The sequence below is a fragment of the Typopeltis vanoorti genome, chromosome 21 (genome assembly GCF_054136105.1).
Source record: "Typopeltis vanoorti isolate ZY-2024b chromosome 21, IOZ_Tvanoo_1.0, whole genome shotgun sequence".
NCBI classification, from domain to species: Eukaryota; Metazoa; Arthropoda; class Arachnida; order Uropygi; family Thelyphonidae; genus Typopeltis; species Typopeltis vanoorti.
Window position 1 is genome coordinate 58,632,483 of NC_143569.1, and position 22,231 is coordinate 58,654,713.

At 36.1% G+C, this 22,231-nt stretch overlaps 1 protein-coding gene across 1 annotated transcript in view; it reads right to left on the reverse strand.

Annotated features, from left to right (window-relative positions):
* Positions 1–22,231, reverse strand: part of Srp68 (signal recognition particle 68) — a 156,687-nt gene that overhangs the window by 19,701 nt on the left and 114,755 nt on the right. Inside the window, exons 9-10 of the mRNA XM_090411049.1 lie at positions 20,654–20,748; positions 9,572–9,689 (exon numbers count right to left, since the gene is read on the reverse strand). Coding sequence (XP_090267175.1) covers positions 9,572–9,689; positions 20,654–20,748 — 213 coding nt within the window. The remainder of the gene's footprint in view (positions 1–9,571; positions 9,690–20,653; positions 20,749–22,231) is intronic.

Below are 22,231 nucleotides of genomic sequence, written 5' to 3' on the forward strand. Positions count from 1 at the left end.
ACAGTTCAAATGGTGCTTATTTTAAAAATTTCTGTTTGAATTCAGTTCTATTAAAAAGAGTATTTCCATTATAATTATTATTTCCTAAAAATGGTACATATACACTTAAACTTGAATTTTGGGGAACCCCTCGATGTTTTAAATATCAGGGATTACTCTATGCTACAGAATGTAGACAATTGTGGCAACAGCAAAAAATTCAATTTTTGTAATTACAATTCCTCAAAGTTAAGCCAACAGATGATCCATTATATTCGCTTGCAGTTGGTTCCTCGAAGTTAAACTGGTCAGTTACAGAAGGCCCGCCTATATAAAGCTGCTTGGAAGGAGTTAAGCTGTATGCTAAACAATCATTTCTTGTTTACAATTTGAAATGTTTACATTTCTTGTATTTTGTTCATGAAAGTTTTGTCCATGCAATAGAGTTATACAGTATCATCATCGACTTCCTGATATATATATATATACCCTCAAGGGGTGTATAGGATGTGATAGTACTACATGAAAAATTTACATCATTACTAACTTCCTATCTACAATTTTCCTCCAAATCAGTCTGTTACCTGTCAAGACTCCAACATTATCAGATCTTACATTTCTATCTTCTAAGACTTACTGTATCACTCCACCTATATCTTGGTCTTTTTCCTGCCAACCTGACAGAGAACACTTGTTTAGTTAATCTTAGCTCTCTCATTCTGTTTAAGTGACCATACCATCTGAGGTTAGCTCTGCTAATGCATTCCTGGATGCTAACAATGTCAAGGTCTTTCCTAATATCCTCTTTTTAATATGATATTGCCATTGATGCCATCTGTTCATGCCCCTAATCTTTCTCAGGACTCTCATATCTACAGTCCCTAGTCTTTGGTCAAGTGTTTTACTTCTGACCCATCTCTCAGATCCATAAGTTAAAATTGGCTTGAATACTGTCTTGTATATAGCTAATTTAGTGTTTTGGCTAATTTCTCTCTTATTACATATAAATTTATTCAGTTGACTGCCTACCATACCAGCTTTGTTGATTCTGTTGTCTATTTCCATATTTAATTGACAACAGAGTTATATAGGTGTGTATTAAATTTTGAAGTTTTGTATGCATAATTATTACCTTTTAGTAAAATTAATTATTTTCAGATATTTTTGTAACATTACTCCATTAATCATGATGTCAGATAATTCAGTTAAACAGAAGAAGAAAAGAAAAGGTTCAACATTCTTAGGGAAATATTTTGGATTGAACGAAACTACATGAGAACAATTAAGAAAAAATGAAGAGGCCATTAGAAAATCTGTTCTTTATGGAACAAAATTAGGTGCCAAGTTGTCATTGTATGTGAGAGATATTATAAAAGTGAAGATGGAAAAGACCCTAGTGATGTGGATAGAAGATTGCTCACAAAAAGGAATACCTTTAGATGGAAATGTCAAACAGAAAGCATTACGGTTGTACAAACAGATTCAGGAAAAGGAGCCAACAACATCAAACAACAATTGCGATTTTTCTGCAAGCACAGGTTGGCTTACAAAATTTCTCAAAAGATACAGGCTTCATAATGTAAAAATAAAAGGAGAAGTTGCATCTGCAGATGAGCTGGCAGCTAGGGGATTTCTTTCAAAACTGTCCAAAATTACTGAAAATGGTGGCTACACTCCTGATCAAGTTTGGAGCACAGATGAGACTGGCCTTTTTTGGAAAAAAATGCCAAGTAGAACTGATATAGTGAAATCACAAAAGAAGCATTGATGGCTTTAAAGCAGCTAAGGATCATGTGACTATTATTTTGAGGCAATGCTTCAGATCTTATATTAAAACCACTACTCATTAATTGATCCCTAAGGCCGTGGGCAATGAAAGGTGTGGATTTTAACACATTACCACTGTAATGTGTTAAAACTGGAAGACAAACAAAAAAGGTTGGGTTACAAAAGAAATTTTTAATGAATGGTTCCATTAATATTTTGTTCCAGAAGTTAAATGCTATTTGATAAAAAAACTCTGGACTTTAAAGTTTTATTGATCATAGACAATGCACCTGGCCATCCTGTTTTAGAACACTCAAATGTCGAATTTTGTTTTATGCCACCTAATATAACATCCTTAATACAACCATTAGACCAGGGTGTGATCACTACCTTCAAAACTTACTACATAAGAAGAACATTCCAATACGTATTGGATAAACTAGATAAGGATAATTTACTAACAGTTATTAATGTGTGGAAGAAATTTTCTATTTTGGATTGCATCAAACTTGTAAAGTTGGCATTATTGAAACCATCAACTTTAAATGCATGCTGGAAAGTTAATTGGCCAGAATGTGTGAAAAAGAAAAACCCTATACCTTTGCATACAACCGAATATCCCAATATCATCAGATGAGTACATACAGTTGGCAGAGAAGGATTTGATGATTCTCAACTGCAGATATTAAAGAATTGATGGTTGACAAGGCTGTTAGTAATGATGAAATAATAGAAACTGTCCTTGAGAATCTTAATAAAAAAGTGATGATGATGATGAAGAGATTCCACTCACTGCGGGATTGATTAAAGAAGGGCTTCAAATGGCTAGTAAATTGCAAAGTAATTTTCTTACACATGATCCAAATACTGACTGAACTTTAAACGTAAACTGAAGTCATGTATGGTACTATATGAGGAATTATACAAAGATTTATTAAAAAATAAAAAAAAATCCACCTTCAAAATTATTGGAAGTCAGTGCTAATTTAGTTTCTTTTACTGAAGAAAACGTTTCATCATTGCAGTATGAACAGGATGGCCAAAGTGTTTCAAGTGATGGAAGTGATTTAATTCCAGTATCACACAAAAGAATGCAGCTACTGTCAGAAAGTGACAGCAAATAAAATTTGACTAACAATTATATTCACTGATGTATTTGGGCCTTTTCGAATTTCTGTTTTATTAGTGACACTATTTTCTTTAAGAAAGATACATATGTATATATTTTAAATAAGTGTTTAAAATAAAAAATATTCCATTAAAATTAAATAGAGTTTTATTCAATGATTTTCATATGTTTTGTTTGAAAATAACTTACTGTTCGTATTGGGTTTTCACATCTGGAACTATTCTTCTATTTTTTCATATGCACTGTATTCTTTTTTACACGATTTTCATTTACACATTTTTTTTCTGGAACCAATCTACCATGTAAATGGAGAATTGGGTGTATGTATATATATATATATTGGGTTGTTGCAAATGAAATGGCCGATTTTAAGGATTGAAAAAGAAGAGAATAAAAAGAAGAAGAATACCTGTTTAATCAAAGTAATCTCCAGCAGCATCAATGCATTGTTGCCAACGTGTAGCAAGGTCATTTCTCTGGAAGTGATGAAGTCCTCCACTGCCCGATAAATTGATGCGTCGTTGGCAAAGCATTTCTTGGACAAAAAATGGCTCAAATGCCGGAAAAAAATGGTAATCTGTTGGGGAAATGTCAGGAGAGTATGGAGGATGAGGCACAATTTTGTATCCCAAATTGTTGATTTGCTGTATGGTTAACACTACCGTATGTGGTCAGGCGTTATCCTGAAGCAATAGGACTCCATGTCTATTCACAGGTGCTGGTTGCTTAAGGCACAATTTGTCATGCATTTGCCACATATCTGTACAATATCAAGCTGCATTTATCGTTTAACCTTGTGGAAGGAATGAGTAGTGAATAATACCAGCAGAAGACCACCATACAGTAAACAACATCTTCATTGGATGTGGAGGTGCCTTTGGAATCCTTCCTGGAGCGTCTTTCACTCCCAACCACTGCGACAAACATGTACGACTGTCGTAGAATATCCACTTCTCATCCACAGTTACAATTCGTTTCAGGAACCTTTCTTCTTTACTTCTTAAGAGAGAAGAGCACACTTCCAAATGTTGTGCTTTGTTTTCATCAGTGAGTTCGTGAGGCACCCACTTGTCGAGCTTCCTTACTTTTCCTATTATTGCCAAGTGCTGTGAAACAGTCGAGAAGTGTACATTTAGTGTCTGGGCAATCTCTCATACAGTTTGTCGTGGATCTGATTCGATTAAATCCTTTAATTCATTCGAATTAATGGAGGAAGGATGATGGCCACGGGGTTCGTTTTGTAGCCTTAAATCTCCTGAGCAAAATTTTGCAAACCAACGACGAGTGGATCTCTCATTAATTGTTCCTCCACCGAATGCTTTATTGATGTTTTTTACTGCAGACGCTGCAGAATTTCCCAATTTGAACTCATAAAGGTATAGCAACCTTAACTGACTGGGTTCCATGATTGACTTGATGTCGGTAGTATTCAATGTTCAATGCTTGTTGAACAAAACAAATACTACAATTGCATCACCCACGTGTGACGCTGTCACATGACAAAAAAACTGCATATACCTCAGCGCTTGCTTTCTTCAGCGACCAGTAGAAACCTGACATTCATTCAACGGCCATTTCATTTGCAACAACCCAATATATATATATATATATATATAACCTCATATATATATATATAGAGAGAGTACGTTGCAGTTTACTTAAGTAACATCATCAGTGGTATACCACATGCCATACAGATAATTATTATAGAGAGAGAGAGTACATTGCAGTTTACTTAAGTAACATCATCAGTGGTACACCACATGCCATCCAGATAATTATTAGTGATAGTGAATATTATTTTGAGTTGAAACTTCCAAATGGCAAGATATATAAAATATATACGTCAGGCAGTGAAATATCAAGACGAGGTGTGGTGTAGCGTTTATTGTGGAGAAGAAAACTAATAAAAACATTATCCATATAATCAAAAAATCAGATAGAGTAATGGCAATTCTAGTGAAATCTAAACCTAGAGATATGATGATCATTCAAGTATATGCTCCTACAGAACAGAATGAGGAAGCAGAAATAGATATCATGTATGATGAAAAAGAAGGGTGTATAAAGGAAGCTGGAGGCAAGAAAGATTGAGTTATTTGTGCTATGGGTGACTGGAATGCAAAAGTTGGATCAGAGAGAACATCTACACACGTGGGTCCATTTGGACTAGGAATTCGGAATGAGAGAGGACAAAAGCTGATTGATTTCTGTAACAAGCACAGTCTCATCATAACTAACACTTATTTTGAGCAAAAACCAAACAGCACGTTACACATGGGAAAGTTCGGATGGAAGATACAAAAATCAATTAGACTATACCGTAGTCAGTAAACGTTACTTCAATGGAATACGGAACTCAAAGGCGATGCCAAGTGCTGACTGTGGATCTGATCATAGACTGGTCTTAATGAAGATGAATATTCACCTGAAAACAATAAAATTTAAAAGAAATCAACCCCTAAAATGGGATCTGCAAATGGTACAAAATCCAACAATAAAATCAAAATTCAATGAAATATTTCAGAACTGCTGTCTGCACAGTTGCAAAACGAAAATGAATCCTCTCAGTGGAATAGACTACAAGCAGCTATCATAACATCTGCTAAAAACCAATCAATAAACAAGAAGAAAGAAAGAAAAAACCATAGATGACTCAAGGGGTAATCAACCTTATTGATGAAAGAAGAACATGGAAAAGAGGAGCAAATGAAGAAGAAAGGTTAAGATATAAAACTTTGGATAAAAGAATCAAACAGTTATGTAAAAGAATGAAAGAAAACTGGATAAATAGGCATTGCACTGAGATAGAATTACAAAATAAGAACAAAACCAGAGAAGCATTCCTGAAAGTGAAAGAACTTAATGGAAAAGCAAAACGTACACAGTCTAATAACATCAAGGACAAAGATGGAAATATACTCATTGATAAGGAAAAGATAAATGGAAGATGGGTGGAGTACTTATCAGACCTCTATGATGATGATAATGGTAACATGTTAGATGATTCATGACACCGGTTAAACGTAACAATAGATACCACTCCACCCACAAGAAAGCAGGTCGAACACGCAATCAAGAATCTTCCTAATAATAAATCCCCTGGGTGTGATAATATTCCGGCTGAGCTGTAGAAAGCTTTGACTGGCAATAATAACAACTATTTAGTGGAATCCATGGTCATCTATAAAACAATACAATTACCTGAAGTTTTTACAACATCTATCTGCATACCAATTCCAAAGAAACATAATGTACAAAATTGCGAGGATTACAGAACTGTGAACCTAATATCCCATGCATCTAAAATTATTTTAACCATTGTTAACAAAGAAATTGAAAGAGCCATAAGCATTGAATTGAGTGAACAACAGAAAGGCTTCAGAAGAGGAATGGGAACCATTAATGCTATCCTGGAACTAAAAATACTAATAGAAAGATCACTTGAAAGAAATAGGAACATTTACATATGCTTCATAGACTTTCAGAAGACTTTTGAGCAGGTAAAACATAATAAAATGTTCAATATATTACATAAATTAGACATAGAAGATCATGTACTTAAGATTATAAAAATGATTTACACCAAACAGAAAATGCAGCTGTTTAACAATGAGACTTCTGTAGTGAAAATAAAAAGAGGAGTTAGACAAGGTTCTATCTATCTAATGTTCTAAGTATCTATAGTGAGACAGTGATGAAAAAGATTGAAAAACAAAAAATAGGAATTAGTATCAATGGTATAAAATACAACAATCTTAGATATGCTGATGATACCATTCTAATAGCAAAAAATAGAAACAAATTAATCAAATTACTACAGTTACTAATTGAAGGTAAAGAATTTGGATTAGATATAAATGCAAAAAAGACCAAATTTATGAAAATCTCAAAAGAAAGCAGATCCGAGCCAGAAATATTCATAAACAATATGAAAATTGAACATACAACAGAATACAAATATTTAGGCACCTACTTTACTGCAGATGGAAAGCAAGATAAAGAAATAAAAATAAGAACAGCTATAGCTAAAGATGCATTCTGGAAAAATAAAGATCTGCTCAGAAGTTCTGTGAGTATCGAGACAAAGAAAAGAATATTAGTGTGACCAATTTTCACATATGGAAGTGAGACCTGGATATTCAAGAAGTGAGTAAGGCAACAGATAATGGCCTTTGAAATGTGGTGCTATAGGAGAGCTCTGAAAATCCCATAGACAGAACACGTGACAAATACAGATGTCCTACATAGAATGAGATCTTTCTCTGTAGGACACAGAGAAAGATGTAGGAATGGAACATAGAAATCTTTATTACAGGAAATGATCCAGAGAAAGATGAGACTGGCAGGACATGTACTGAGAGGTTCAGCAGGACAGAGGATACTAACAATTTTAGAAGGAAAAATTATGGGAAAAGGATCAAGAGGCAAAAAACAAAGGACATGGCTTGAAGATATAAGATCATGGACAGGATCACATGGCTATGCAGAAACAAAAAGGAAAGCCACCAACAGAGAGAACTGGAAGGACATGGTGCTGCACCCTCTCATTGAGAAAGCTACATGAAGAAGAATATTATTTCTAAAAAAAAAAAAAACTGTCAGTAGTATTTTGCTTTCTTTATGTGTGCAAGTTTGTTTGCAAATTTTATTATGATACTATATAAAAAGCATTTTTTACATGGCACTGATACACGAGAAAAATAGCAGCCAAGGCTTCCTTATTCAGTGAGTTTAATATGAAGGATTTTGTGTGATGTAGTGTGTGCTTAATGTACTCATTGCTAAGAGTGAATGAAAATAGCATGAAAATGAGAGTGGAGAGAGGGGGTGCGTCTTACCACAGCTTACACTGGTAAAATTCATTAACAACGTAAGGTGCAGAAGTGTAAGTGTTGTAGAGAATATAGTGGAACGAGTGGATAAATATGAATGACAGTATGAAAGAAGTGGTTGAAAGTGAGAAATATGCAATTAGAAGGTATGAAAGAGTTGCTGAAAGAAGTAAAAAGAAGAGTGAAAAAATAAAGATTGTGAGTCTGCTATCATGGTACGATAAGATTGAACTAGGAAGAAGGACCAAGATTGCTAATGAGTTAATAAGAAAACTGTACAGGAGGAGTGGTGTGCAGTTTATAGATGTATGGAGTAAAATTGATGGGTGAAAATACCTGCATATGGTTGATGGTCTGCATTTGAAAAGTTCTGGAATTAGATGTTCAAAGAAAGTTCTCAGTGAAAATTGAGAACTTTCTTTGAACATCAAATTCCAGAACCATTCGAATGCAGACCATCAAGCACATGCAGGTATATGGAAATACAAAATTAGGAGATACTGTTAAACAGGGCTCCACAGGCAAGTTGTCAGAGACAAGCAGCAAGTGAAATTCCAGCCTCATTCTCTGAATACACAAAATATATTGCTTTATTTTGTTCATATAATTTACACATTTTTCTTCTTTTTCATTTGAAAGCATCTCATTCATTAGCAAGTTATTTGATCACAGATGGCTCCAATGAATGTAATTACGAAGTTTTATTTTCAATGAGGAAATAAGATCTTATGTAATTAATATTCCTTTGTAGACTATTTGTCCCTGCCAAAAGTTAGTTTGCATGAAGATACTATCAAGGATGCCTGATTTCTGTTTACCAAAGTTGAATTCCAATCTATGACAACAGGTAGCCTCCCCCCCCCCCTCCTCCACACTCAAATCTGTATGTTTACCTGAATATATCTTCTATTCCCTTTCAAAAATATTAATACACATTAACAATATGCAAGGTATCCTCACACTTTCCAATGCTCATTCATAATCAAATGCTGGTCTGCTTAGCTAAGTAAACAGCACTTCCATTTTAATGTGGATGGATGTTTATGAGTATCTTTCAAGTGGTAAATGAATTTCAATTGGTATGAGACCACCACCATCATCCTGCTTATTTTGGAAGTCTTTGCAAATGGCTTGAAAAAGTTCCATGTTTGGTATTTAGAGAAGGGTTTTTCAGTTTAGTTAATTTCATCCCACCCACAATACTAGTGTACAAACAGATATAAAATCTTTGTGAATGGGAGTCGTTTAAAAAAAAAAATACACATAACAGTTGCCACAACTGATTATCCAACTGAAGACCAGTGTGAATAAAGCCTCTTTTGTTAGAATTGAGCATCACATTTCCAGCATCAATAATGCTATTGTTCATCATCTTGCATGCGTGCGCACACACACATCCTGCTTATATGCAAAACATGATAGAACTTCATCATAACTTTACCTACAAACACTTCTTTCTTCTCTAAAGAAAAATACATTCTCTAATCATAAAAATATTGAAAATTAAGATATTCATCTTTCCTATTCGTACTGCACCACTCAAAAACAAGTCATCACCATCTAAATGCTCTGAACTCATACTATACCATACAAACATGCTAATCAAGTTATGTCCATAATAATGTTGCAAGAATCATCTAGTGTTCTTAGTCTCCTGCTCTAGTACTAACCAGGCTTACAATGTTTAATTTCAGTATTCAGCCTCTGTTTTGTTTTCGACATGAAATGGACTGGCACTTACCCTTTTTAAAACTTACAGACTCTACTGCTTCTCATCTGCTACCTTTAAACACTTCCTGGGAAATAAAGCTAATTAAAATTATTTGGAAATTATTTCTTTGCAATGAAGTCAAAATATTACCTTTTTTAACACACCAGTATCCAAGGCATGACATAAATATTCCTCTGCTCTCAGATAAAGAGCTATGGCTTCTGTCCATTTACTGGCAGAAGCAAAGGCTTGAGCGATATAATAACACCTAAATGAAAAGAAATGAATTAAATCAATAACATTACTATTGTACACAAAAAACAAGTCTGTTTTTATAGATGTACCATTTTCACAGAATAAAGAGAATACTATATATTAACAAGGAACTAGGAAATACAGTAGCAAACAAATGAATCCAAACACACTTTTTCAAGTAAAATTTTAATTTGGCAAGAAAAATACAAAAATTAAACTCCAACTTCACCTAATAATTTATATGTGCTCCTCTGTTACAAATAAGTTCATTAATTAACTTAGGCATGGACTCTACCAACGTAGAACACATTTTTCTTCTTTCTGCATCTCAAAACCATACTTTTATAATTTGTCCTTGGACAAAGAAATGGCTCTCAACTGAGAATTTCACTTCTCAACAGTCCAATCTTTGTACACTTTAGCCCACTGGAGTCTTTATTTTGCATTGCCTTTGTCAACAGTTTTTTTTTTTTTTGTGTGTGTGGGGGGGGTCCTCCCTGCTTTCAACAATCTTCAACAGACTGTCATATCAGAAACAGTAATCCCACTAGCTGCCAAATTTCTATTTAAATCTACAGCAAACAATCTTGGATTCATTTTACTTTTCCTAACTAGTTAAATGATCTTAAGTATAGTTTTCCTTTTTGCCCATAGTTTCCTTTTCTAAATATTCCTCTGCTCTCAGATAAAGAGCTATGGCTTCTGTCCATTTACTGGCAGAAGCAAAGGCTTGAGCAATATAATAACACCTAAATGAAAAGAAATGAATTAAATCAATAACATTACTATTGTACACAAAAAACAAGTCTGTTTTTATAGATGTACCATTTTCACAGAATAAAGAGAATACTATATATTAACAAGGAACTAAGAACAGAATGGGCGAGTAAAGATTAGCAAAACAAGTGTTCTCTGCCAGGTTGGCAAGAAAACGACTCAGAGGAAGACCAAGATATAGTTGGATTGATATGATAATGTTGAAATACAGTAGCAAACAAATGAATCCAAACACACTTTTTCAAGTAAAATTTTAATTTGGCAAGAAAAATACAAAAATTAAACTACAACTTCACCTAATAATTTATATGTGCTCCTCTGTTACAAATAAGTTCATTAATTCATTTAGGCATGGACTCTACCAACGTAGAACACATTTTTCTTCTTTCTGCATCTCAAAACCGTACTTTTATAATTTGTCCTTGGACAAAGAAATGGCTCTCAACTGAGAATTTCACTTCTCAACAGTCCAATCTTTGTACACTTTAGCCCACTGGCTAAAGGCAATGCAAAAGAAAGACTCCACTGGAGTCTTTCTTTTGCATTGCCTTTGTCAACAGTTTTTTTTGTGTGTGTGTGGGGGGGGGGTCCTCCCTGCTTCCAACAATCTTTGACAGACTGTCATATCAGAAACATTAATCCCACTAGCTGCCAAATCTCTATTTAAATCTATAGCAAACAATCTTGGATTCATTTTACTTTTCCTAACTAGTTAAATGATCTTAAGTATAGTTTTCCTTTTTGCCCATAGTTTCCTTTTCTGTCAGGAGGAAAGGTAGGTACCTGTCTCTCTAAACCTCTTTAAAATCACATTAACAACACCCAAACCAACATCACACTTGGCAATGTCTTTGAGTCATGGATGTGTGCTGAGAAAGAAGATATATTTTTGAACGCTTTCTTGGAGATATATCTATTTTATAGCTACACAAAATGAATAAAATACTAAATGTCAACTTGTTTACACTATTAAAAAATGTACAACACTATTAATAAACATTGTAGAGACAGTTAAAACATGCAGCACTCAACCAAAAACTTCATGAAAATTTGACTTCTTCAGATTAATTTGTTCACTATTGTAATATAAATAAGACAATGTATGTGCTTTGTGATTAATTCTAGTTAATGTTTATTTTATATATATATATATATTGGAAGTTTATTTTTCACTTGGTTAGATTATAATAAATTTAGTTTAATTCTTTATCCAAGTGTAAGCAAACAAAGCTTGCACCTGAAAATATCTTCAGGACTGAGGTAAGGTAGTGCAACACCGAGCAAAGGTGGACCAAGCTCTCATCACTCCTTGTTTCAGTATCTCCCATAATGCAAAGTACATCTCCTTGCGGTCATGTATATACTGCTATGCATTAAGGGAAGGGCCACTACCCAGACCGGTTTCAACCTTTATTAAGGTCTCGTCAGTGGGAGGCAGACCCAAACGTGTAGATACTAAGGCAGAAGCAATAGGAGAGGTCATATTTACCTATAGGAGTTGCCAACAGGTGTACCACCTTATTATTGAATTACTCTGGATTTAGAGAAAGATGTTAAACTAAATTCATTATAGTCTAACCAAGTGAAAAATAAACTTCCAACATCTTTCTCTAAATCCAGAGTAATTCAATAATAAGGTGGTACACCTGTTGGCAACTCCTATAGGTAAATATGACCTCTCCTATTGCTTCTGCCTTAGTATCTCCATGTTTGGGTCTGCCTCCCACTGACGATACCTCAATAAAGGTCGAAACCGGTCTGGATAGTGGCCCTTCCCTTAATGCATAGCAGTATACATGTCTGCAAGGAGATGTGCTTTGCATTATGGGAGATACTGAGACAAGGAGTGATGAGAGCTTGGTCCACCTTTGCTCGGAGTTGCCTGGTGTTGCACAAGCTTTGTTTGCTTACACTTGGATAAAGGAGTGAACTAAATTTATTATATATATATTTATATATCACCCATACACAGAAAGTCACAAGACTTATAACACAGCAGTGCCTTAGGTGGACAAATGGCTAAAGATATAGAAGGAACCTATTAACTAGTTTCTTAAAAATATGGTGATTGTATTCTTCAGGAAAACAGTATAGGAAGGCTGTTGTTCCAAACAAGAGAAGCAAATGGAATGAAGATACGAGGTTAGTTTGAAATGTTTGTTGGCATTGGACTGTGTGTGTGTGGGGGGGGGGTAGTGGCCACTTCAGGGCAGCATTTTCTGTTTACAGAACTCACACATACTGGTATATATAATTACTAACAGTCACCCTAACATTCCTCCCAACAATATAGGATTATAAAAACCCTATGTAACAGGGCAGATTAATCAGTTCTGATAACAGTGCCTTAGCTTATGAACTTGACCACATTCTCAACACTTTCTTAGCCAATGCTACACCCTCTCCCTCCACACAAAAGCCAAAAAAAATATTAAAATCCCTTAACTGCAACCCCTCCCCTACTTCAGAATACAGACTACACAAAATCTATCACCATTCCATATATCTGGGGCACATCTGAAAAATTAACAAAAATCTGAAAGAAATACAACCATACAATCCCTTACAGACCACATTAAAAATTGGCATCCCTTATCCGCCATACCAATGTGGTCCACTGCAGTTGCAAACTGTCCTGCTAGAGCCAAACAGGCAGGACAGTGAATATCAGAATTTCTGAACATGTGGACACCCACCATAGAATACAGTGGAAGAAGTCACTGTACTCCACCGCAGCAAATATACACACGAAAGGCTATTCTGGGAATTTACCTCAGTCCTGAGAACTTCCCAAACCTCAACAAAACTGGATGCATAAAACTATCCCAGATTTGGGAAGCACTCATACTCAGATCTTTAACTCAACAGCCAAAACCACCCAATTCAGCACACTAGAGGATACCATTTAGGACTCCAAGCACAACTCTAATTGCCTTTCTTCAGTCTCATTAACCCTGGGTTAGTGCCTGCATGCACATATCATTGTTCTGTGATCCTTGATGACAATTTGACTTTGCTGAAATATCGGAAGTATTAATTAAAGTTATAATTACTATTCATCAGTATACATTGCAATTTTCTGAAAAATAATAGTTCAGAATTTAGTAAATAGGAAAATAAAGATGAACAAGGTAAGAGCATTACTGAAAGAAATAAACTAGAGTAATTTAAATCAGTTCTTTAATTTCTAAGCAGAGTTTTCAACCAAGTTTCTCAGATATCAATGAGAGATGGTTTGGTTTACAAGCATGTAGAATAGAATAAAAAATAAACTTACAAGTTAAATATTACAACAATGATGTGCATATTTCAATGACGTAGGAGAGTTTTGGGTAACATTTGCCACTATCAAAGAAGGGTAAGAGCAATTATGTATATTGCAAAAAATAAACAACACACAGGTAATTAATAAAGTTAACTTACAGAACTATAAAGATTAAGACATTTTAGACTTTATTTCTTTGTAATCATTCTAGCTGAAATGAATTTTATGAACTTTAGTTTTTTTCCAGTGAACCCATCTCTTGTAGAAACTGAATGATAGACAAGGGCAAGATCCCTGAATGCCAAGAGATTCATGGTTAATTGCACAATCTTGGTTTTCTTTTCAGCATGCCACTGTTGCCATCCATTTTTTTCTCTCTTTTTTAATCGAACAAGGAACAGATTCCTGCATGGTAATCTGTTCCCAGTTCTTTGAATCAAACTGTCTTTTTGAAAAATGTAGAGAGAGGAAATTATCTTGTAAATCAGATGGAAGGTAACAAGCAAATTTAAAGAACATAGCAGCCTTACTAATTTTTCTGATAAACTTCAGCAATACAGAATGCAGGTCTCCTTGAGTGAGAAAGAAAGACTTAAATTTATTAAGTTTGCTATTTTTCTATATTAGTAACTTTCTGTGAATTGTAACGATTTTTTACCAAGGACAGTATTGGTAGTAATTTTCTAGGTTATTCAGAATCCTTCATTTAAGAATTCTTGCAACAAAGACAGCCTTCCTTCATACCCATTTTCACCACAAACTGGTGTCCTGAATGGCTTATGCTGGAGTTGAATTTTAGTGAACCACCACCACCAATAGAAGTTTCTGGAGAGCTTCCTTTGAAAGCATCAAAGGCTTAGTTAGATCAACAAAGGCCAATAAATGGGGTGATTTTGTGAATGCTGGTAACTGTTCCTTGGGATGACCTGAAACCACACAGATACTGGAAGAGTTTTTTTTTTCCTTTTTTTTTTTTTTTTTTTTTTTGTCAGAGGAAGCAGTCACTTTGCAAGAACACAAGCAATGATCTTCCTAGAAATATAGCATATAGAGAGAGAAATGACTTCATAACTGTCAGTCTGACATCCCTTTATTTATTTATTTATTTTTATTTATTTTTTTTTTTGAAGAAGGCTACAATCAAAGCATATTTCAAGTCAGCATGCATATCTTCATGTTCCAAATGTGAACAAGGAGATCAATTCATCAATCATATAACTCAAATGAAGACTTTTATTAACAATATTAGAAACTTAAAAAACATGAGCAAACACAAGGATGTGATAACAGTATACCTCTTAAAATTTAAACAGGTGGCATAAGCACATGCAACAGCTATTGTAAAATGATGATGAATGCTCATCTAAGAAGGGCTTTTAGACACTCAAATACTTATCGTTATCATTTACTAAAGACATACATCTAACGGCAGCCCGTTCTCCATATTCTTCCATGCCATGAGAAGAACATGGACCATACATGCTCCCTAACACCTCTAGTCAGGCTCCAGTGATGACCCTGAGTCTACCTCCACCATCCATGAGTGCAAAATCTCATTTGTATCTATACTGTAATATCCTCTTAATAACTTGCACACATCTATCATATTTCACTTTTATCACTTTTTATTACTCAAACTTTCTAGACCACATTAACTTAATCTTCCCTTATAAGCAGAATTCTACAGACCAGTTATCATGTTGGTTACTCACTACTGAATGTTTTCAATCCCCCCCCCGCTTCCTTAGAACTCAAGTGACCATATCTGTGCACAGTTATCCAGATGCGGTCTAATCAAAGTAATGAAACTTCCTTATCCATACTAGTTATCAATAGAGCAGATATCTGAATGTGATGACTAAGTACTTTACCAACGTGACTCCTCAGCAACTTTTACTCAGCGTTCATTAACTCCCAACACTCTGCCTATATTGTCCTTCTTCCATTTAAAATGCATAGCTTTACACTTGGCAACAATGAACCCACATTCATTACCATTTGCCCATATAACCAATCTGCCATATCAGTCTGCAAGGATTCTGCATCAACCACATTTCTGATCACTGTTTCTAACTTAGCACCATCAGCAAATAATATCACACTTAAGATTGTCTTTAATATCATTAATATACAAGTTACACAACAATGGCCGAAGTACAACACCTCATGTCATAGACTCAGGACCAAAATATACCACTTTCTGATGCTGTCAGTTAGCTGCTTTCCAATCCATACCACAAGCAAGTTTTTTTTTTTTTTTTTTTTTTTGCACCCATCCATTTCAGTCTTTAGCAAAATTCAGAAGTACAGTGGTATATCTATTCCCCACCAATCAAACTCTACCATATCTCAATATCTCAATTATAGCACAAGCATGTTGCTAAAGCAAGACTGCCTTTAACAAGCCCATATCTATGGAGGATTCTAAAGTCCCCCCCACCGCTCCTTGGATGCAATTCCTAACTGGCCTTTCAAATACCTTGATGATCACACCAGAGATACTAATTTGTCATTTGTCTAACATTTGCAGCAGACTCAAATGAACTCAACAATTGAGCTATTTTTTGTGTATCAAACACGTTACCATTTGCAATCATTAAGGTTATTCTTCCATGATACCTGCTATATCAGGATAAAATTCTCTTAGATTTCCTTTGACCTGTTCAGCTAATTTCTTTTCATAATCTGACTTCATCTTTCTCACCATGGTTGTCACCCTCCTAGCCTGCTCTTTACATTACTCTAGAGTTCAACAACCATAATATGAAAGTAGTTTTCACTGCACTAGGCAAGATCAAGATTTTTTACATCTTCCTAAGCAACCTCATCTACCTATTAAAAAATCAAGGGTCTATAAAATCCATTATTCACGTGGCATATGTTGTGTTGGACAAACAGGATGATCTGGATAGATTCACACATTGAAACATGTTATTAAAGATGTGGAAAAGAAGGAAAAATACAAATAAGGTTAGCCTATCATACTATCCATGAAGGTCATCCTGTATAAAATTCAAAGAAGCTTCAGTAATGCTACAAACACCTACTCCATGCAATAAAAAAATGCATTATCTCACATCAAGTCTGATCACTGTTTGCAAAGTCATCAGTACATGAGCATCATATGTGGATAAAAGATTAAAAGGGAAAGAAGGAATCTATTGATGTGTTTCTTGAAAAGACAGAGTATCCCTATTCAAAGAAATCTGTAAAGAGAAGCAGTAGATGAAATACCATCAAACTTCGTGGGTACCCTAACCAGATCACGTGGAAGAGATTTTGACGAAAAAAAAAAAAAAGGAGAAAGAAAATCAAGGAAAAGATAGTGAATTTTGCATATCATTGTGAGCCATAAGTAGCATAAATGAAGAAGCGAGACTGACTACGGTCATTTGACTTGCACAATGGGTCTCACTTTGCCTGAACATGCGTCACTTGTAAAGTGTTTCTATAGGAATGGAGAAAATGCTGCAGCAACACTTTGATAGTACAAATGCCTAAAAACTTTGAAAAAAAAAAAAAGAAAAAAAAAAGGTCCAATGACACCAAACGCAGTGCGATGCATGGTTCATCAATTTGAAGAGACAGGCAGTTTGACAGTTCAACCAGGAAGAGAATGTAAATCTGAAATGCTGCAAATAACTGAAGATGTTGCAACTAAAGTTGTTGAGCAGTCCAATGAGAATGCTATAGGTTCATAGATTCAAGCAGTCCATGTACCATAGAAAGACAATTGGATTTACCATACACAATAGTATGGAGAACTTTGCATAAAGCATTGTAATGCTATCTGTATAAACTCAGTCACAACCAAGAGTTGCAAACAGGAGATGCCAGCATCCGAGAAACATTTGCAGTGACATTTCTGGCATACATGGTTGGTCTTGGAACATCTTATGGAATGATGAAGTGCATTTTCATGTTTGTGGAAAAGTAAACAATCAAACCTACTGCATCTGAGTACTACAGAGAATCCACTGTATTTCAACAAGCCCCTTACATCTGGTTATTGGCCTTTATTCTTCGAAGAAATCCAATGAACCAGACCTGCAACCTGCATGGTCACAGCTATCAGGACACGGTGAGCAGTTTCTTATGAAATGAGTGAAATGAAAATCGAATAACTTCATTTGTCAATGAATCTAAATCATTTCAGAATCATATACCATCCAGTTCAAATTAATGTAATTTTCTCCCACTCACAGTGCTACATTTCCCCTATTGGTCACCCCCCCCCCTTTTTTTTAACCATCAAAATCTCTTCCCCATGATTTAGTTTGGATACCCACAAAGTTTGAGGATATTTTGTCTACTAGCTCTCTCTCTCTCTCTACAGATTGCTCTGAATAGGGGTGCTTTAATATGAAACACCCTGTATATATCTGTTCAACAGCTGAAGAGTGTAATATTTGAAGAAGACAGGATGTAGCAGACTGTACTAAAGAACAGAAGCAGTGTGAGACAAAGTTTCACTATAGCAGAAGCCAGACCTACAGCTTGTGTTGTCTCTGCCCCTGTGGGCTATGCGAGCCCTCATGGGCAGGGCACTGAGTCTAGTCCTTACGAGATCAATAAACTCAAGATAGAAGCCTGATAGAAGCCTGTGCCATCCATTACCCATTGATGCTGAATGAACACTAGGTGTGACTCTGATAAGGAAGCAGCATCAGCAATGTAGTAGAGTCGCCCAACTCTTATGCTCTGCCAACACAGTCACGATCTGGGAGCCCAGGTACAGGATCTATCCCTTAATTCGTCTGAGATCCTCTTGTATTTAAGACCATGGAAGGTCTCCCTACATGGAGGGGAGGAGGAGAATGTTTCAAGCTTTGTTAATTGGGTGAAGTGAAGATGTGGAATCCGTCATTGGAGGGATGGGATGTCCTTCGTACTCCCCCCCCACACACACACCATGTGAAAATATGTGATCGGGGTGTCTGAAGTAGTCAGAACCATGATCTAATGGCAGAGCATATTGCCTTATCCATCTGGGACAAAACCAAGACATAAGTTCGGCCGAGCACCAGTTTATGGTAATACCTCGGGAGCAGATAGTTAGACGGGATAAAGAGCCTTTGCTGTGGCTTTCGAGGAGCTTTCCTCAAAGATGTAAGCCCAGCTTCTAAGGCTGAAGAGACAGAGGGCCTTCCCTTCAGAGTGAAGAGGATGCTGAGGTATCTCCATTCCTCCAGGATGGTCAAGGGATGCAGTGACCTATCCTACAGGGAAAACTCCGAGTTCTCGGCCTTTAGCTTCTTGTTGTGGCCTGAAGGGACAGAGGCTAATGAGTAGGACTTCTCAGCATTAATAGTAAGGCCTCTAAACGTGGAAGAAGTCAACTACCTGGTCAAGGAGTTCCTCCTACAGGCCTACCTTTGTGGAGGCCACAAGGATGAAGTCGTTGGCAAAGGTCATTGCATTAAAAGATGTTGCACCAAGCAAGTAACCAATGTCATTAGGAAGGGAGCAGAGAAACTCATCAGTGATGCAGTTGAAAAAGATAGCAGACAGAGTTGCCTTGGAAAACTCCCAGCACTGCAGAAATGAAGATTGCTTGGGTCCCTATAGTGAGGGAGCTACCAGAGACTGTAAAACATAGGAGAGGAAGGAGTCTGGACATCCTGCAATAGATAACGCTCTAAGGTTAGCAGGAAGGGAAACACTATCAAAAGCCTTCTGGAAGTCCAGGGATGCCACATATAGAGGCTTAAGGCAGTGTCAGGAATCAGAGAGGAGAGGAGGTATACGTTCTCAGCACAGCCATCCAAGGGGATAATGGCTCTTGCCAAAAGTCATGTTCGATATGACATTGCAGTCATCTGACTAATACTTTATGGAATAGGCAAAGGATGACTGGAGAGATCATAATTGGCCTGTAATCAGCTGCTCTTGATGCTGTGTCCTTCTTCAGAATGCACTTTTCGAATTTGGAGATACGGTGGTATAGCTTTTGAAGAAAAGAGGATGTTCAGTGGATCTTGAAAGATCTGTAATTTGACCTTCCCTGACAGTGATGCGGGAAACCCATCAGTATGGAGGCAGATGAATTCGGAGGAAAGGCTTCTTTAATTTTATCTAGGGAGACTAGATGATAGATTGTTGAGGCTGGGATGGACCAAAGTACTTCAGGCCGGTCTTGTTCAGGAAGGTGTGGAGATGGGGTGAAGAAAATTGTGCTGCTCCTCCAGAAGAGGAGGGAATGTGCCATCCAGGATGGTCTTTGCGCACCTCTTCCTGTTCTTTTTATAAAGGGCTTATGCATTACTGCATAAGCCCTCTTCCTTTGCTTTCTTTTGGACATAGCTTTGGGAGGATGGGGCTGAGGCTGATGTTAGATATGCCAATGATGCTGCATCGAGAATTCTTCCTGTAGATAGGTCTCTGGACCATTAGTAATATCCTGTCCATTGAAGTGGGCACAGATGAGAGATTTGAGGGCTTTATGATTATAACCCTGAAGAGGGGGTTGGTCCAGGGCAGTAGCCAGCTGGGATACCAGAGCCTCCTGTGTGCTATCTCTAGTTGCCATAGGTGGGAATGATTCTTGGGGGATGGGATGGGAGTAACGGAGATATTGCCCATCTTGTCCTGAGGTGGATGTTTAGCAAGCTCCTGAATGAACTGTTTGCAGATAGCTTACATCTAGCACTGTGGGTGAGCTAAGGTTTGATAATCTACAAATTCTGTTCTTGAGACCACACATGGAACTTTTTTTCCCTGAAGCCAGGCCTCCGGGAGAGATGGTTTCATACTGTGCAGTGAAATTCCTGAACATCCATGAAACAGTGGGATTTGAACCTAACCTACAGACTATTCAATGGAGAATGAATGCATTATCCATCTGGCCAAAGAGGCCAGCTGATTCACTTATATGCAATAACAAATATTTTATAAAAATATTTCATATATATAAAAGAAAAAAAAAATCTCAATACCTATGAGCTTTATATGCCACCACTTGAGCATGAACTTCTTCAACAAAACTGGAATCTGAATCTATTCCAACAAGCTGAGTCATTTCGTTAAGGTTCTGGCAAGCATAAAAATATCCATTATTGGTATAATACTAACAGGATTTATATCAGATCATTTATAAATTACCGTATTTGCCGGCGTATAAGATGCACCAGCCTATATGATGCACCCCTTTTTTGTACACATTTTTTAGGTAAAAAAATGTATCACTGATTATAACGAATTTACAGTATTTCAAATATAAAGTAATAAGTAGGTCTACTTTCAACAAATACCTAATGTAACTAGGAAACAGTACCCACCTTTTAATCTTCTTCGTCAAAACCCAGAAATTCATCTCCAGAGCTAAATAAGAGACACTTGAAACCTCTTATAAATCAGAATCTGAGTCCTCATACAACAAATTGTCCTCTGTACCATCCAGTGCATTACTAATGCCACACTTCTTAAATGATTTAACCACTGTCTCAGTTTTCACAGCATCCCATGAAGCTTTGACCCACTCACAAACTTTCAAAATACTAGACCTCTTCCTTCTTCCTGATGGCATAACCTCAAAATCTGAAGACTGCATCCAGCAGTCTTCTGGATGCAGTGTTCCACTTCTCCTTCACAAATCCCTTAAATGGTTTATTAATACAGATATCTAAAGGTTGAAGCTAACTAGTTAGACCTCCTAGAATTACAACTAACTGAATTTTCAGTTCCTTGAGTTTATTTTTAACATCTTCTGTTCTGTGAGAACGAAACTGATCCTGTACCAGCAGAGCAGGCTTCTTCAGCAGTCAGCCAGAGCGCCTAGACCAAATGTTATCTATCCATAACTGGAATACCAGAATGTATTCCATTTATGGATATAATACATAACTAACGTAACTGGAATGCTCTCACACACACCGCAAGGAAGCAAGAAAGAAATCATGTAACTTGGAACAGAGAAAATTTTCAGAAATGAAAGTAATAAAAAACCGAGTATCAGCATATAAGACACACCCTGTTTTTCAGACCTATTTTCAAAGAAAAAAAGTGCATCTTATACGCCAGCAAATACGGTATGTCAAATAGTGCACAATATTACAATGATCAAATCATTAAAAATTTTGCAGGTCAGACAAAATGGATATATTCTCCCTTGAAAAATCAGAAAACAAGCATGTGCATGAGTGCATGTATGCACATGCAGACACATCAAGTTTTATAAATATATAAAAGAATGCAACACACAGAGACCAAATGAACTTTATGCCAATTCAATAGCCATAAGCTATTCACCTCCTTAGAAGAAACTAGTAACAAATGTGGCAGCATATAAAAACATGAATCTCACAAACAAGTATATAAATTAATTAGAAAATCTGAAGCATTAAAAGAGGGACAGCAAGAATCTAAATCATTCTTCTTCAGACAAATCGTCATTTACAAGCCAAAATACCACCCAACAAAAAAAAAAATCTTAGCGAAGGCTTTAATTTCACTGTTTTCCCATGTCATATACCAAAAGAATATTTATTAACAGAATGAAACAGCACTTCCTACTT